This window comes from Schistocerca piceifrons, chromosome 1, assembly GCF_021461385.2.
Source record: "Schistocerca piceifrons isolate TAMUIC-IGC-003096 chromosome 1, iqSchPice1.1, whole genome shotgun sequence".
Taxonomy (NCBI): domain Eukaryota; kingdom Metazoa; phylum Arthropoda; class Insecta; order Orthoptera; family Acrididae; genus Schistocerca; species Schistocerca piceifrons.
Window position 1 is genome coordinate 859,498,339 of NC_060138.1, and position 20,118 is coordinate 859,518,456.

The window sequence follows — 20,118 nt, forward strand, 5'->3', positions numbered from 1 at the left end:
AAGGACCATGTTCTATTTCACCTTTGGTTGCCAAGTGGCAACTTCTCAATTGGTATTGTTCTTACTGAACCTACACTTCTCAAAACATATTGCAGTGTACTTCCACTGAAGCAACCGCATCTTAGAATATTTCCCCCAGTTTGCAAATACACAAAAGGGAGTGGAGAATAACAATGTCTACTTACTTCACAATATTTTTAATGATATAATGTCCCTTTGTGTGGCTAGAAACTCCTCTGCACTTTGGCTGTGTGCCACAACACTCATTTCCAGAATCAAATGCAGTAAAATTTAACTGTGGATAGCTAATGCTAAATCCTTACAATCTATAATTGCATTTAGCATTAGCATGATTCCACAACCCAGTGAAGGGAAGCCACAATTGATGCAGTCTTGAAACTGGCTAAAAACCCATATGAGAGGAACGCACTGAGAGTAATTAGTTTTCTTGAATGAAAGTATTTTAGAAAGGCCAGTCTACTACTGACTACTGAGTTCACATATAGTGAACTACATAGGTGGCTTCTGAGCATCGCAACACCACATCACTGTCCTCTTTCATATGAGAAAAGGTGTTGTCTTAGCATACTGCTACCATATCGTCATCCTATTGTAAGGGTGAGGCATCAGAGGCCTGCTTCCAATCTTTAACTGGAGCTTTCACTCCCACTTGTCATATTGTGTTCATGTTGCTGCATCCCACAGTACTCCTCATGTCGTACACAGAAGAATGGGGTCTCACAGGGATCTGTGCTGAATTTGACCTCTTTTCCAATTGTAATCAGTGGTCATATGAAGCCTTTGGGACCTATGATATCTATTCCTCTATGTTTGATGACATTTGTATTGATTACAGCTCTTCAGCTATGAGTTTCATGGAACAACAGTGGCATTACTCCATAAGGAAAGTGCGGTGTTGATCTCTCACCCATGGTTTGCAAATTTCCACTATCAAAACAGTTGTTACGTACATATCCTGCTATACTTTCCTTAATTGATTTCGGAAATTCCTTATATACTAATTCAGTTTGATCAGATATCTCTTTTTGGATGACATAATTATTCATAGCAATTTCATCATATATCTGATTTGTAAGGCCTTCTATTGATCTCTGCAGACTTAGCCATACAGATATTTAATCCACTGGAAGCATCTTAAACAGCGATTATTTACTTTACATGAAAATTAATCAGAAAATTTATATTAATTTTTGCTGTAAGAACTGAAAAAATGCTGCAAAATTTTAGAAGTGTCAAGTATTGTTTTTGGTGAGTTTGTTATGACTAAACAAGGATTTACAAGTGGTATAAGTGTTTCAAAAAAGGCTGTGTGGACATTGAAGATGACAAACACCCAGGAAACATCATCAAACATCGAAATTGTGGGAAAAGTGAAAGAAAAGGTTATGAACACTCACTGAACCACAATCAGAGAAATTGCTAATGATTTTGGCTTGTCAGCTTACTGATGTCATGAAACTGATTCCAATGTTTTGCAGATGAATGTGAAGGTATGCTCACTGTGTTCTTCAGTTTTAAAGGCATAGTGCATTATGAGTTCTTACCACAAGGATGAATGGCTAGTAAGGAGTACTACTTTCAAATACAACACCATTTGCATGCATGAGTCTGAAAAAAATGCACAGGTTTGTGGGGACATTATCCATGGCATTTGAAAACTCAATATTCACCAGACAGTGTCCCATGCACCTTTTTTCTGTTCCAGAAAATAAAGAAAACTGTAAAGAACCATCTTCCTATAAACATGAATGAGGTTAAAAAACCTGTCACAAAAAGAGCGGAAAGTTTTATCTAAGGTCGACTTCCAGAAGCGTTTTGGGAGATTAGAACAAGTACTGCGATGAATGTATAGTATCTATTGCAGACTATTTTGAAGGGGATAACATTGATGTAGACAAATAAATCAATTTCTCTCCAAAAATCAAAAAAATCCATTAACACACCACTAATGTAAGACTGTGTATCTTTAATGACTTCAAAGATATGAGGGTTGTTTGAAAAGTCCTCGGAATGGATAGTAAAAAAGTACCTACATCACTAAAACTTTTCTTTATTTTACAATGTAGTCTCCGTGTGGTTTAATGCACTTGGTCCACCAATATTCCAGTGCCTTGACCCCATCTCGAAATTGACTTTCCTCCAGGCCTGCAAAATAGTTGTCAGCTCTGGCTATCAGTTCTTTGTTTGAAGTGAATCTTCATCCACCAAGAAAACTTTTCAGTTTTGACAAGAGATGGAAGTCTGATGGAGCCATATCAGGCGAATAAGGTGGGTGTGGCAACAATTAATACCTTAGTTCGTGTAATTTTGCCATGGTGACAGCACATGCATGTGGGCGCATATTGTCTTGATTGGAAGATGACTTTCTTCCTTCCTAAAATTGGTCTTTTTTCAAGCATCTTTTGTTGCAATTTGTCCAGGAGCTTAGCATAGTATTCTCCAGTAATTGTTTGCCCAGTGGGGAGATAATCTACCAACAGAATCCCCTTTGCATCCCAGAACACTGATGCCATGACATTTCCCGCTGAAGGAATTGTCTTTGCTTTCTTTGGTGGTGGAGAATCAGCATGTTTCCACTGCTTTGACTGTTGTTTTGTCTCTGGGGTATAGTAGTGTACCCAAGTTTCATCTATGTTCACAAACCGGTGCAAAAAATCTTGTATGTTTCTCCTAAAACATGTCAAACATTGTTCCGATGCATCCATTCACATGCGTTTTTGATCCAGTGTCAAGAGTTGTGGCACCCATCTTGCAGATAATTTTTTCATTTCTAATTCTTCAGTTAAAATATGGTATACCCTCTCAGATGACATCTGGCAAGCATGAGCAATTTCACACACTTTCAATCGGCCATCCTCCATGACCATTTTGTGCACTTTTGCAATGATATCTGGGGTAGTGACACATCTTGGCCAACCACTGCACAGATCATCATCTAAGCTCTCCCAACAAAATTTAAATTCATTTGTCCCCTTGGCAACAGTTGAATATGAAGGAGCAGTATATTCTGGAAATCAGCATGGATGTCCTCTGCTTTCATACCTTTCTTTACAAAGTTCTCAATCGCTGCTTGAATCTTGATTTTTTTTCCATCTTCGCAAATCACTACGTGGGAACAACAACAGAGCCACATCACTGCCACAGCTCTCTTCCAAGAGCAATGACATGGCACGTTTTTACAGGCAACAGTCCAATGAGTATCACATGAACAACTCATTGCACTAGCACTGACCTCTCGTGATGATTCTAAGAACCTTTCAAACCACCCTTGTAATTTTTGTTACAGGTACATAATAACACACAGAAGAATCAAGAAGTTTTCTCCTATTAAATTCTTCAAAAGTCATAACATTTTATTATTTGTCTACATAGGACCCTAAATTCTCTTAACTCTGTGTTAATTAGTTATCAAAGATTTCACATAAACTCTTTCAGTTTTTGTATTCACATAGTTTTAAGTATTCTTTTTTAATAAAATTTAGGTTAAAAGAGCATTTACACTGTCCTCGGCTGCCACATTGTATGCTTATGTGGGTAGCAATTAATGAATGATGGGAACTAAATACATTGAATCTTGAATTGATTATCAATAGCCAAGGAGAAAGCCCATTCATAATTTCGTGTGGTTCATAAATAAAGTTGGCTGGTATTTTGTTCTATTAGATTAGAATTTAACCACATTGTCAAAATTTTCAGCAAAATGGAAGTAAGGTAAACTAATAGGGGTCAATTCTAGTGTGCGATAAACTTATGGGTGCAATTGTATGCTAGAACTTATCGAAAAGTAACACATACTGTAAGAACCTCGAAGTAACAGTAATAGTAAAATGTAGGAAACACAACAGACAGTAACAAGATGTAGCTAAAAATTACAAAAAAGTATGAAACATGGAATTGACAACTAGAATTGAGCTATATAGCTCAAGTACACAGAGTGATACCAAAAAAATTAAAACCTAAAATAAATCACACTACACATCTAATAAGAACTTATGAAAAGTAATAAAATGTGGAATGGACCACTTGAACTGAGTAGACAGAGCTGACAAAAAATAAATCCTAAAAGGAGTTATACCACATTTGGGAAAAACAGTCAAATATTTACAAGAACCCAAATTATAAATGTGATTGCTACTTGTTTCACACACAACAATTTAAGCTGTGCTCTTAGATTCCTGCTAACCACACCTTGGAAATCGTGACATATTTTGAATAAACAGCATAATTTATGCTAGTTATTAAGACAACCACAGGTAACATTTAATATCAAACTGCTTACAGCTTTCACATCATAAACTTAGGATGTCATAGCTCAAAGCTGAGAATTGGAATCACACACTAGAATTTAACCCTTAGTTCCTCCCCACTCAGAACTCCACTTTTCTGTGGGTGTCCCATTAATTTGTGTATTTAGTATTAAGAATTTCAGCACTTCTGTAATTTGTGATTACTTTTTGTGCCACATTCACCATTTTGAAATTTTGTGTGTGTTGCACCTTTATGTCCGGTGTGATGTCAGTGGTCAAAGCTGACAGATGGAATCATACTCTAGAATTTATCCCAAATGGTTTATTGCAATAATGAACGTATATCTTGGGCTACACTACACGTCAATATATTACGGTACTCAAACATCTGTGTTGAAATTTGTTCGCTTCACCAGCTCACAATCGAATTGCCACATTCCAGCCTAACCTAGGCCTTGGGTTTCCTATAAGTCAGCCTACCAGCACATCTAGGTTTTTACACCTACTCACACAACCAAATTGTCATATTTCATTCTAACACAGGTCTCAGGCTACACTATCGGGCAGTCTGTCAGACCATTTAGCTTTCTTCCATTCTCCATAGTGAAAATAAATGCACTCATTTCATATCTTCCACTGGAAGATTATCATTAGATTCAGCAGTCTCATTAGCTACCATGTCCTATCACTCAGTTGTCTATAACTGACATCAACAAAATGCTAACATTGGCATGCGATGTGAGAGTCACAGACACCATAAGTGTACTTTAGCCGAGACCTCACTTAATAGCACGTTTTTTGTAATTGATCACTTTGAGTAAAAAAGTGTTTATAATTGGTGTGCAAAGCGTTTTTATGGTCATGTTTCTGTCAGTGATGGATTTCGTTAAGGTTGACGAAAATCCATTGTCATTCCAGAAAATAGGTGTGGAATATTACCTACCATGAAATAAAGGCTTTCTTAAGCATATTGAAGGCTGTAGTACATTTGTTGTAATGGTAAAAAAATACCTGTTCCCAGTGTATCCTTCACAGTTTTTTGCGAAGCTCAAAAACAGTATCTTCCCAATTGGGGTAAGGAAATGTTCAAAAAATTCTTCCAAGGAAATTCAAAATCTTGTGCATTATCGAAACAGGGGATGTCTTCCTATGATCCAGAAAGTAAGTAGCAGTCAACTGCTTGGGTGTACCAAAATTAACCAAAACCAACCAAAGCAGTTCATTCACAAAACACTTCCAAGGAAATGATCACTCAGTGCTCAGTTACACACTGAACACGTTGTGACCATTTCTTTAGAGGACCAAAGGACAGTTAATGCTAAATAGTATACAACAATTTATTTTCTGCAGATCTTTGATGCAATGAGGAAAACAGTCGAAAACCCCATATTGGTCTTTATCATGACACTGTCAGCAGCCACAGAGCAGAGAAAGTGGTGGGTGTCAAAACAACCAACAATTGAATTGAGTGTGTGGTCAGCTAATGGATATGTTGACAACAGGAAAAGCAAGATGTCAATATTTACGTCAGTTTGTAAAGTGAAAGATATTGCCACAGATCAATGAATGGTTGTTGAGTCCTGAGTGAAATGCAAAATCAAATACCTTATTTTTTTGTTGCCAATAAGTCTCACCTGTCATTTTACAATAAGCTACTTCAGTGCGTATGTAGCTCTACAGAAATGCCCTGTGCTGCAGTGAAAGCTGGGCAATGAAATACTGTTCCAGGGAATGATCTTTGAAGAACAAGTTTTGTAGCTTAGGGAAATAAGAGTTTTGAAACACTACTATTGGTAAATAGCATAAGATATGTTGATCCCAGTTAAGAACTATTATTTCACTATTGATACATTGTCTTCTGCTTAGATGAGCACTAGCCTAAAGCAAGCTACATCATTTCTCAGAAGCCCAGAAATCATATTTTTGGTATTCACATAATTATAACCATCCTGCATGCTGAGACAATACAGAAGCTCTCTGGCAGAGAAACTGTAATGGACCCACCACCGCTCAGGCAAACAAGAACATACAGAAACATTGCTATAGATTCATTTACATTCTTCCATCATCAACACATGTAATCATGTAATGAAATCAAAATAACTTAGTTGAAGAGTAGCTCTTCATTTAAATGAATGAGCACACAAAGTACTAGATATGTTTGAAAGAGGCTGACTTTTAAATACATATGTTCTGAAGGGTAGTAGAAACCTGAACATATTAAAAAATGCGTCTAAAGAGATATATTGACTATGCCATACTGTGGAACTTTATAGTTGAGAGTGTTTAATTTATTCATAAAATTTTAAGCTCCCATGATAAAGGAAATGTCTCAATGATGTATAAAGCATTTGGGTATGGGTATATATTGCTTGAAAACAAAGATAACAGCAGCAAGCTCTCTACTTGAAAAACTCCTAGATGTCACATAAGGCTAGAAGACAGCACTATATTAACCACACTACATGATTTGTCCACTCTTGAACTCATCTAGCTGGCATCCTGCTGTCAAACGTGTAGTCTAGGCATCGTGCACATTCTTGTGATGCTCTGGTGACACTATCCACTTTTATATTGGCTGGAATAGCCATTTGCAGCCTTCTTGTATTAAAAAATGGGTATAATGTCATGGCATCACCCATGCTCCCCGAATGTGCAGCCAACTGTGCAAAGGGAATATTGGCACAGTTGACGGTGTGCAACGTATCTACCTGTTTGCAGTGGATTGGTTGTGTCCTGGGTGCAGCTCTTTTTATGGTGATCAGTTAATAAAGATATTGTGACTTTTCAAGCTGACCGAATAGTTGTCATTTCCTCAGGATTTGTTTGCAATGGTAAATTACATGTTTTTATTGTTACTTGTTCTTTGGTGTGAATTAAATTATCCACATTCCAAAAACTGGTGCATTTAGCCTGGAAAGTAATGTTATGTAATACTTGTTCTGTTTTAGATGTTTACAATCATAATATCCATCTTTTCAACAGATTCATTACGTCCAGAGGTGTGATGGATGCAAATACTCAATCAGTTTTAGATGTTGGCTATCTCCACCATGAGGGACTAAAATGAGTACACTATAATGACATTCAAATGAAATTAGAAACTGATCTCTTTGGAGATGCCACATTAGATTTTGTCATGTTTCGTTGTTTAATATTATAATCTTCTGCTTATGACAGTATGCTGTTTGAAGGCAGTTTTGCATTTCAACAAACACATCACTCTTGGTACAATTTGTTATAATTAAATGTCAGTTAATGAGACAGCCGCAGTAAATGCCTTCGGGAGATCCAGAAATGTATAATAATATTGTTGAGAGTTGTATATTTTCACCATCGTATTGTGGTTACAGACGTGGAGTTGCAGAATCAAAGAAAGTAGGCTCCCATCCTGCTATATGCTAATAATTGTGTCCACTTTTGCAACAGGCTCTTCAACTTTCTTATTAATGTAATGTAAATATGTTTTGGAGAACATTTGATGTTATTTAAATATAAGAGCGTGCTCTCTCAGGAATGAGTTTCTTCAAGTTTGGAAAATCCAGAATGGAATGAAACAATATTATGAAAAGGAAAGGTGTTCCACAAAATTTTGAGAGAACTGCTGGATGTTTGTAACTTCCTGCCACAATAGTTTGGTGCAGAGTCTTCTGGCCATCTTCATATGATACTGAAGATGACCAGAAGACTCTGCACTGAAATATTGTGGCAGGAAGTTACAAACATCTGGCAGTTATTCCGAAATTTTGTGGAACAATATGTACACCGGGAAAGTTTTAAATCTCACAAAAGGAAAGTTGCTACTCACCATATAGCAGAGATGCTGAGTCGCAGATAGGCACAACAAAAAGACTGTTCCAAATAAAGCTTTCGGGCCATAAGGCCTTCGTCAAAAATAGAGAACACGCACGCACACACACACACACACACACACACACACACACACACACACACACACGCGCGCAATTGCAACTCGCACAGTCTAAAGCAGCTGTAGCCACACAGTTTCATCTTTATATGAACTTCCTTCAGGTAAAAAATTGCTACAGTCTGGAAGATAACTATGCAGGGGTGGACAGAAACACACCAAAAGCACAACATGTTGCCAGGCTCATTATGTTATAGGAAACCAGTTGGCATTTAAAACAGCTCCTAGTCATCTTGGAATGGATAAATACAGGTCCTGTATGGTTTTCAAGGGAATCTTACACCATTCTTCCTGGAAAGCAGTCACAAGTTCCGGTAACAATGACAGAGGTTGATGGCGAGCATGCACACGTCTTTCCAAAGTAGACCATAAAGCCTCAATAATATTTTGATCTTATGACTGTGGTGGCCAGGAGAGATACAATAACTCATCCTTGTATTCACAAAACCAGTTCCGGATTATGTGAGCTGTGTGAACAGAGGCACTGTCATCTTGAAACAAAGCATCACCATTGGGGAACAAACATCGTGCTGTGAGATAGTCCTGATGAGTCAAAATGGTCACATAATCCTTGGCAGTAGTGCGACCTTGCAGAGTAACCATGGGATCCATGGAATACCACACTATGGCCGTCCATGTCATCACAAAAAGGCCACCATGTTTCACTCTGGGGACATAAACTAGGCTATAACTTGGAAACAGTCTAAAACAAGGCTCATCCAACCAACTGATTTTCTTCCTTTGCTTCAAAGTCCCAGTTGTATGGCATCGGCACAACATCTTTCCTGTTACATGCTTTTGGAATTCCAGCTTGCCCTGCAATTCCAAGCTCATGTAGTTCCCATTGTGTTGCTTTAGTGCTAACAGGGTTTGCTAGTGCAACATTTAGTTCTGCAGTGACTTTTGCACTTGTCATCCTCTTTATTTTTCATCACAGTCCTCTTCAAAAGCAGTCTGTCGCAGTCACTCGGCACACAATTTCATCTATGTTGTGATGTAGTACTTTCACTGATCAAATACTAAATGCAATGAATAACCAACCATCACCCATTGGGATATTTCGTGATCTCTCAAAGGCTTTTCATTGTGTAAATCATGCAATTCTTCTAGATAAGCTTAAATATTGTGGTATGAGTGGGACAGTGCACAAATGGTTTAATTCATACTTAACTGGAAGAATGCAGAAGGTTGAAATTAACAGTACAAATAGTCTACAAAAACCAGCAGAGTCCTCTAACTGAGGCGGTATCAAGAATGGTTACCACAGGGTTCAGTCTTGGGTCCCTTATTGTTCTTAATATACAGGGTGTTACAAAAAGGTATGGCCAAACTTTCAGGAAACATTCCTCACACACGAATAAAGAAAAGATGTTATGTGGACATGTGTCCGGAAACGCTTAATTTCCACGTTAGAGCTCATTTTAGTTTCATCAGTATGTACTGTACTTCCTCGATTCACCGCCACAATTTTCACAATGAACATGTGTGGGCTGACGAGAATCCGCACGCAATTGTGCAATCATGTCATCAACACAGATCTTCTGTGAACGTCTGGGCAGGCATTGTTGGTGATGTCTTGATTGGGCCCTATGTTCCTCCACCTACTCTCAATGGAGCATGTTATCATGATTTTATACAGGATACTCTACCTGTGCTGCTAGAACATGTGCCTTTACAAGTACGACACAACATGTGGTTCATGCACGATGGAGCTCCTGCACATTTCAGTCGAAGTGTTCGTACACTTCTCAACAACAGATTCGGTGACCGATGGATTGGTAGAGGCGGACCAATTCCATGGCCTCCACGCTCTCCTGACCTCAACCCTCTTCACTTTCATTTATGGGGGCTTTTGAAAGCTCTTGTCTACGCAACCCCGGTACCAAATGTAGAGGCTCTTCGTGCTCGTATTGTGGACGGCTGTGATACAATACGCCATTCTCCAGGGCTGCATCGGCGCATAAGGATTCCATGCGACGGTGGGTGGATGCATGTATCCTCGCTAACGGAGGACATTTTGAACATTTCCTCTAACAAAGTGTTTGAAGTCACACTGGTACGTTCTGTTGCTGTGTGTTTCCATTCCATGATTACTATGATTTAAAGAGAAGTAATAAAATGAGCTCTAAGATGGAAAGTAAGCGTTTCCGGACATGTGTCCACATAACATATTTTCTTTCTTTGTGTGTGAGGAATGTTTCCTGAAAGTTTGGCCATACCTTTTTGTAACACCCTGTATATTAACGACTTGCCACTCTATTTTCATGAAGATGCAAAGTTAGTTCTTTTTGCTGATGATACAAGTATAGTCATCACACCAAAGAAGCAAGAATCAGCTGAGGAAATTGCAAATAATGCCTTTCAGAAAATTATTAAGTGGTTCTCTGCAAATGGACTGTCACTAAATTTTGAGAAAACACAGTTTATACAATTCTGTACAGTAAATGGCATAACACCATTGATAATTATAGACTATGAACAGAAGTCTGTTGCTAAGGTAGAATACTCAAAATTTCTGGGTGTGTGCATTGATGAGAAATTGAATTGGAAGAAACACATCAGTGATCTGCTGAAATGGTTAGGTTCAGCTAGTTATGCTATTAGGGCTATTGCAAATTTTGGTGATAAACATATCAGTAAATTAGCCTACTATGTCTATTTTCATTCACTGCTTTCATAAGGCATCGTATTTTGGGGTAATTCGTCATTAAGAGAGAAAGTATTAATTTCACAAAAGCATTTTATTTATTTTTATTTATTTATTTATTTACATCCTGAATCTTTGTGGTACATATACCATACCTTAGATGTTGGACAAAATGGTATTACATTAATATACTGTTACATTGGTGTATACATTACATTTATAAATTGTTACATTTTTATATTGCTATATTGTTACATTACATTTTTATATTGTTACAACCAACTTATTTTTCAAGATACTGTGTTACTGAGTAAAAACAGTTTTCCAAGAGATATGATGTTACAGATTTTTTAAAGCTATGGATTTTGTTTATGGCCTTTAGGTTACTTGGCAGCTTATTAAACAAATGTGAACCTGAGTGATATACACCTTTCTTGCACAGTGTGGTATAACAATGATGTCTGTGTATGTCACTATTTGCCCTTGTATAGTGTTCATGTACAGATTTATTTTGAATAAATACATTTCCACTTTTTAGCATGCTTTTTTTTAGGAATATTACAACTTCTAATATATAGATACATGGTAGGGGTAGAATCCCCAGTTCTTTAAAGAATGGTTTGCATGATTTTCAGCTGTTGGCATTTTTCATTACCCTCACAATCTTTTTTTGTTTCCGGAATGTGGTTATGCAATGAGGAGAATTTCCCCAGAATATGATGCCATATCTTAATAGGGAGTGTATGCAAGAGTAATACACTGCTCTAACTGTTTCAGGACTTGTGTTGTTCCATATAATCCTCATCGCATAAGTCATTTTGGATAGTTTAGAATTTAATGAAGTGATGTGGGAATAATTGCTGGAGCCCACCCAAGATCACCTTGCAGACATTTATTTAAGGAACTCGGGATATTCACAGTACCTACACAATACAAATATTCACTTATGAAATTTGTTATTAATAACCCATCCCAATTCAGAAATAACAGCAAAGTGCATAGCTACAACACTAGAAGAAAGGACGATATTCACTATTCTGGATTAAATCTCACTTTGGCACAGAAAGGGGTGATTTATGCTGCCACAAAAATCTTTGGTCATTTGCCAAATAGTATTGAAAGTCTGACAGATAGCCAACCAACATTTAAAAGCAAATTAAAAGAAATTCTGAATGACAACTCCTTCTACTCAATAGATGAATTCTTAGATATGAAGTAGCTAATAAATTAATTAATTAATTATTTTGTGTAAAGGAAACTTATGTTAAATTGACACGTTCCACATCATTACGAAATGCTGTATTCATGACTTACAGAACAAGGATTAATGTATGTATGTATGATGTTTTTCCACTTTTGCCATATAAAGTATAAAGCTTCATCTACTGTGGCTACAGACCCACCCACCTTACAAGCACCAATAATTTGCCTGAATTCGAATTCACTTAGCTCTAACATAGTGCACTTACAATGACTCAGAACACTGCTCTGATCATGACTGACACTTGCAATGTATTTAGGACATTGGACAGGTACTGTTCATGTTCAAATATAAGAGTGCAACCTGTCAACTTCTGCATTTATGTTCAAGCATGCATTTCTTGTGGTGTCTCCATATTTTTGTCCAACCCCATGTTTTCCAACATCAATTTTAAAGTTACTGAGAACTGTCCAGTTAAATTGCTTTCTTTTGTTTTGTTTTCAGGCTGCTTTGAACACATCAACACGTTCTATTAGCCATGAATTAGCTGCTGATGGCATACTTGTAATGACCTTACATCCTGGTTGGGTCAAGACTGATATGGGAGGAAAAGAGGCTGATCTTACTGTAGAATTTAGTGCTGCAGAGATAGTGAAAACACTCTTCAAATTGGGCAAGGAGCATCAAGGAGCATTCCTCCAGTATGATGGCTCTGTTTTGCCATGGTAACGAATGCTTTCAAAATGGTTTCATGGCAAATATTTCTGGCTATATAAAACTTTTTCTGTAATCATTGTCTTCTATATTTTTGTCTATAGCTCTCACCCCAGAAATGTTGGGATTTTGATTCATTCTGATTTCATTGCACATTTCATGCTTTATTTTCAGCTTTCCTGAAGAGTAATACCTTTCCTCCTCTGTGTGCTTTTCAGTTGTAGTGAAACAACCTCTATCCTCCCTCTCCTCATGCATTTGGTTTTCCTTCCAACATTTTGTAGTACTTTTATTAACATTCCCTAACAATGTTTTACATTAACTAAAAAAAAGCCATGGGCCATTATCACTTTCTGTCCATAAACAATGTGACATTGTAATGTATTTTCAACACTTTTATCTTAATCAGCTTTCAACAACAGGGCTGTTTAGTGCCTTAAAGCTATGCTGAAGCTGCACGCCAGATATCAGCTGCCTTTTCTTCCCCTCCCCCCCCTCCCCACCCTCTTTTCCCCTTGGTTGGTTGATCAAATCACTCATGCTTTATCAAAAATAAAACAAATGTATTATGTTGATATTCATATGAATAAAAAAACACATTGAGGCAAATTCTAAAGCTTTACATTTGGCAACCCTATATGACCCATAAATAGATATGGCCAAATACTAACACATGAAAGTAACAGTTAAATAAAATACAATTTCTAATGTTATCTCAGTAGTAATTTTCATCTGAAATATTTTACGCCAAATGAATTCTTGTTATGGTACAAAATAAAAAACAATGAAGAAAAAGTATGTAAGGAGGAAATACCTTCATTTTTAAGGGGAAAATAAAATATTGATCGTGACTTATACATTGAATGAAGCATATAAGTTACTATCAACACAGTGGTTTTATCCACATAAAAGGTAGTTAATGCTTGTGATTTATCAGAACATGACAGCACAAATGAAGTGGGATAAAAGCTTGAAGTATTCTGTTCAGCTGTAAAGCAGTAGTTCAGTTACGCAATGTGGTGTTTTGTAGTGGTTTATTACTTAAGTACCTTCAACCAATTGATTTCTGTAGTATACATTTTGTCAGTTTGTTTCAAAAATATGAATGATGTGTAAATAAAAGTTATGTTGAAATACTTTACATATACATAATTTTTTAAAGAATAACAGGTAAATACTTAACAAACAACACACAAACATGCAATAGATACATGATTTTGTTCTGTGAAATATCAGGTCACTTGTTTCAGTTTTCAGAATTGTGTATCACTATGTTGTTAATTGTTTTATTTTTATATATAGTCACACATTTACTTTTGCAAAAAGCATATATTTTTGTAAATGATAAATTTTTTAGGGACTTCGATTCACTATGAAACTAAGATATTTGAGAGCTTTTCTTACCTGCAGTTATTGACTTGCTTTCATTGGACATCACTAATAGAGTGTGTACTCTTGACACACCTTCTAGAAAAATAGGTTCAACAGTTAAGAGAGCTTAGAAAAATTGCTGTGTATGATTTTTTGTCAATGCACGATTTATCCTTACTTTCATTTCCTTACACCCTTTGAAAAATCTGGATTTCAATGCAATAATAAAATAAAAACATGACTCCAGTGTAGCAAATCTTTCCAAACAAGCTTTTTTACTTTAATTTGTGTCACAATGATGTGAGGCACAAAGGTATTTTGCTGAAACACGGTGGTTGTTCCTGTCATATTTGTAGCCGTTTTGTGTGTGATTTATTATCCTTATTGCACTGTGTTGTGTTGACCAACATGCCAAAGCTATGCAGTATGTTTAAGATTGTGCTGCTGTTTCATCTATATTTTATGTGTATTTGCCTCCACATGAAATTTTGTTGATTTTGGAGGACGAGATTTTGTACAGATCATTTATTAGTTTAAAGAGGATCCTCCTCTACTCTTAGTTGATCAGTACACATACAATGTGATTGATTTTGTCCCAGTGTCAAACTATGTTAGTTAGTTTTTTGGCATTTCATGGTATCTATCATCATTAACTGTAAGAAAGTAAAGTATGGCTTAAAGCTATCATCCTTTTCTGACACAAATACATGATCTGCCACTGTTTATTGAAGTTGTACAGCTAAATGTGTATTACATGACATGTGGATTTCTATATGTCAAGACCAGTAATACATCATGATGATCGTGGTGGTGATGATGATGATGATAATTTCATGTGGCTCAATTGCTGGTCTTTCAGCTAACCTAACCCCATTATTCCACTGCAGCAAGGGGGTCTACAGTTTAAATTGGAACCTGAAGCATGTGTCATTTTTGGAATATTTATTTATTTATTTACTTATCGCATCATTGGGAGATGAATGCTAGGTTAAAAGACAGACAGAAAAATCTTTGGTCCAATCAGGGCTAGATCCCACAATCTTTCCAAGTGCACACTTTATCACCAGGTCCAGCTGTAATCTGTGATGTATACTATTGAGATGTAGTGGCATATCTTTCAGTCACTGTGGTGACAATACAATTTTCTTACATCTTTGGCTGCAAAGAGTATTGTTACTAGAGTAGTGTGGACATCATATCATACAGTAGAGTGTTTTCAGACAGGGACAGTAATACTAAATTTTTTAGTTATTTGTTAGTTTATGAACTTGTGTCTCAGTAAGAGTACAATTCTTCTGTTGCAATGAAACTTAGTCATACAATGGGGAGTACTGGCAAGTGCAGAGTCAGTTAAATTGGGCTGTGTCAGGAGCTTAACTGCTAAGGCCACCTGCCATTGAAGCACTTTTATGCTGCATTTGTTATGCCGTAGAGCAACCTTTACATTGGTCTGAACACTGTATTGCATTACTAGGCATGGTGGTGTGCTCTTGACTTCTTCCCACAACCTCAACCGACCTGGACAGCCAGTTAGAGAGGGACCTACAGTTCAATATGTAGTCCAAAACATGGTGCAACTGGACTTTTACATCTACCTACATACTCCACAAGCCACCATACAGTGCCTGACAGAGGGTACCCTTACCATTACTAGTCACTGCCTTTCCTGTTGCACCCGCAAATAGAGCAAGAGGAAAACAACTGCCTCTATGCCTCCGTATGAGTACTAATTTTTTTTTATTTGTGTGGTCCATCAGAAAAATGTGCAGCGGTGTAAGTAAAATCACTCTGCAGTCAACTTCAAATGCTGGTTCTCTAAATGTTCTCAGTAGAGTTCCTCAAAAGGAATGTTGCCTTCCCTCCAGGGATTCCTGTTTGAGTTTCTGAAGCATGTCCGTAGTACTTGTGTTTGCCTACCAGTAACAAATCTAGCAACCAACCTCTGAATTTCTGCAATGTCTTCCTTCAATCTGACCTGGTTTGGAGCCATAAAACTCAAGCAGGACTCATATGCAGTCTCCTTCACAGATGAAACACACTTTCCTAAAATTCTCTCAATAAATTGAAGCTGATGATTCGTCTTCACTACTACGGTCCTTACTTGCTCCTTCCTCATTTCATATCACTTTGCAATGTTATGCCTAGATATTTAATTGACATGACTATCAAGCACACCAATGCTGTATTTCAAACATTATGGATTTGTTTTTCCTATGCATCTGTGTTAAATTACATTTTATATATTCAGAGCTAGCTGTTATTCATCACACAAACAATAAATTTTATCTGAGTCACCTTGTATCCTCCTTCAGTCACTCAATGACTACACCTTCCCCTACACCACACCATGATCAGCAAACAGCTGCAGATTATTGCTGACCCTGTCCAATAGATCATTTACATACATAGAAAATAACAGCGGTCCTACCACACTTCCCTGGGGCACTCCTGACGATACCTTTGTCTCTGATGAACACTTGCCACCGAGAACAACATACTGGGTTTTGTTAATTAAGACATTCTCAAATCACTCGCATATCTGAGAACCTATTTTGTTTGCTCATAACTTTCTTAACGATCTGAAGTGGAGCTCTAGGGATATGGAATTTGCTGTTGCCCCCTTGATTAATAGTTTGCAAGATATTCTTTGAGAAAAGGGAAAGCTGAGTTTCACCTGAGCAATGCTTTCTGAAACATTGCTGATTTGTGGGCAGATACTTTTCCATCTCAAAGGAAATTTATTATACCTGAACTGGTGATATGTTCAAGTGTCTGCAGCAAACTGATTTTAAGGATATTGGTCTGTAATTTTTGTGAATCAATTCTTTTTTTCCTTTCTTATATACAGGAGTCACCTGTGCTTTTTTCCGGTTGCTTGTGACTTAGCACTGGCTGAGAGATTCACGTTAAAAGCAAGGTAAATAAGGGGCTAATGCCACAGTGTACTCTCTGTACAACTGAACTGGGATTCCATCTGGACCTGGCTACTTATTTGCTTTCAATTCTTTCAGCTGTTCCTCTACACCAGAGATGCTTATTACTTTGTCCTCCATAAGGGAGTCTTTACAATGATCAAACGACAGTATATTTGGTTGATATTCCTGTGTGAGTGATTTCTTAAAAGCAAAATTTAAAACTTTGGCTTTCCTTTTGCTATCTTCTACAGCAACACCAAACTGGCCAACAAGTGACTGGATAGAAGCCTTAGACCCACTTAGTGATTTTACATGGGATCAGAATTTTTTCGGATTCTCAACAAGATATTTTGCTAAGTTATGACCGTGGTATTTGTTGTATGCTTATCGCATTGATCCTTTTACAACCATCCAAATTTCTAGTAACTTTTGCCTGTCATCATATGTGCATTCTCTTATGGTTCCTCAGAATTTTCCAAATTTCATTGTTAAACCATGATTGTTCTTTCCCATCCTTAATTTGTTTACTCAGCGCAGCTTCTCCTGAGCATGATTTACAATCTGTTTAAACTTTGCCTATAATTCTTCTATGTTCCATCATACTGGAATTAAATGATGTCAATTCATTGTCTAAGTAGAATGCTAACAGCTGCTTATCTGCTCTTTCTAGCAGAAATTCTCTCCTTGCTTTCTTGATTTATTTACTAGCTTTCATAACCATCGTCCCTATGATGACATCTTGGTCACTAATGCCTGTCTCTATACTGATGCTGCTAATAAGGTCAGGCCTGTTTATAGTTACAAGATGTAAAATATTTCCATTGTGCGTGGGCTGTGTAAAATATTTCCATTGTGTGTGGGCTGTCTAACTAGCTCCTCAAGACAGTTTTCAGAAAACATGTTCAAAAGTAATTTACAAGACTGTCTGTTTGTACCCCCTGTACTGAATCTATAATTATCCCAGTCTATACTAATTAGGTTAAAGTCGCCTCCAACTAATATTGGATTATCTGGGTATTTCCATGATAGTGACCACAGACTTTCTTTGAATGACTCTAAAACTGTCGCAGCAGAATCGGATGGCTGGTAAAACCTAGACCTGTTACATGACCAGATAATGTTACTGTCAGGCTCAACTCCAACCTCAATAATAACAATATTTTTGTCAACTGCAATGAACACTCCCACTCCTATGTTATCTTTGTGATATACGTTCCATAGATCATTAAATATCTCAGAACTTTCTACTTTGGATCTCTGCCAGCTCTCAATTCCAAGCACAGTCTGAGTGCAAGATCTTTCCTGGAGGACAGTAAATTTGGGAATTTTATTACAAATACTTCAACAATTTACTGATAAAATTTTGGCAGTGAAAGTGTCATTACTCTGAACATGGTCTAGTTTCACTATCTTAGTGTTATCTGGCAAGTGTTTATCGGAGTACCACAAACTACTGCCTAGCCTGAAAGACCCCCATGGGCACTTCACAAGTGCTCTGCTACACGAGTAACTGCTTTCTTTGTGTAGTGTACCCGAGACCTATCAAGGGAGTCCTACAATTCCCCATTCAATTACACAGGTCCACAAATCTGCAGCAAAGACGGTCACAGTGTCAGTGAATCCTTTGGTTGAGCTCCTCCATTTATCTCCAAACCACAGACACCAATGAACTCTGGGAACAATGCTGCAAATTGTGAGCTCTGCCTGCACCCTGCGTGCAAAGCCAGCAGCCTTCACCATTTCCGCCAGGCTCGTGTATGGACTAGGGAAGGCCTCAGAACCCAAGCAACAGGCATCATTGTTGCCAACATGAGCCACAACTTGCAGATGACTTATAAAATAAATAAAATAAAATAAAATAAAATAAAATATTAATTATTTTTATCTGTCTGATTGGCTCTCCTATGAGTCGTCAGGTTTTGATTATTCGGTATCAGACGCTTGACAATGGCTTTTTCGTAAAGGCAATGTTACTCGTAGTTGACCGTGAAATAAAACTGAAATAATCGGACTTCGTAATTAAATCGTTTCCAAAGACTGCTGCGGTAGGTGCGGACTCATAATCTAAATCTCAATATTACAATAATTTGCCAGCCATGCCAAAACGTCGTACAGAGGTGATTGTCTACTAAACAAAAAATTACACAGTTAGTTAAATCAGATATATTCAATGAATAAGCCTACAGTTCATAATCCTACTTACTTTTATAAATATAAATTCTTTACAGAATCGAGTGCCTAGTATGGTTGCAATTTTCTATATCATGAAATATGGCGGTGTGCCAGACAATAAACTAAAATACGTGCTTCTCGCACCACTTCAACCAGGGCTCTTCCTTTTTTTTTTTTTTTTTTCAAACATACGACTAACGAAAATGTACTTTTGTTTTATCAGCGACACAGCGCTGCAGTTGTGTGCCATAGGCTTTATTTATTTGTCACTGATTATTTATTTAATTAATATCTCGCGTTTCCGAGGAAACTCACGCTCGGCATGCAAATGTGCCTTTATATTGCCCCCTGAATTGCGAGGCGAAAGGACACACCTGCAGGCGAGCAATTCACCTAAAGGCACAAGAAAATCTAAGTTATCTACAACTATTTACATGACTTACATTATACTGTATATTATACACAAAATTTGAATGACGCGCGTGCGCCGAAAAAGTTCTTATGTTGGCAAAACAGAGTGCGCGCATGCGCAGAAGCGTCTGTGTAACTACGGCACTGCCGTTATTTCGTAAATTTAGATCACGCGGCACAGTATTGCAGTTCATATTGTTCGTGTGCGCGCGCATTTCTTAGTCGTTGCACAAAGAAAATATTCCACCAAGATTACATATGAAGACTACATTCTATGACAGGTAACTTAGTTTTAAAATTACAATATTTGTTATAATACAATACAACTTTAGATTGTTGAATGTTCTTAGTTACATAGCATTGCAATGAAATGCTTCAAAGAAAAATGTCCGTATTTTTCAGGTGCGTTGACCTATACACATGGTGTCGTTATCACAGTTCATATTCATCTGCTGCACAATAATTTTTTACAGGTTAGTATCGTCGTGGTA

At 37.2% G+C, this 20,118-nt stretch overlaps 1 protein-coding gene across 1 annotated transcript in view; it reads left to right on the plus strand.

The window, feature by feature from the left end:
• The window catches only part of LOC124791809 (C-factor-like), a 54,592-nt gene extending 40,689 nt beyond the window's left edge, over positions 1-13,903 (plus strand). The window contains exon 5 of the mRNA XM_047257889.1: positions 12,549-13,903. Within this exon, the coding sequence (XP_047113845.1) occupies positions 12,549-12,773 (225 nt within the window). The 3' untranslated portion in view covers positions 12,774-13,903. The remainder of the gene's footprint in view (positions 1-12,548) is intronic.
• Positions 13,904-20,118: the final 6,215 nt, after the last annotated feature.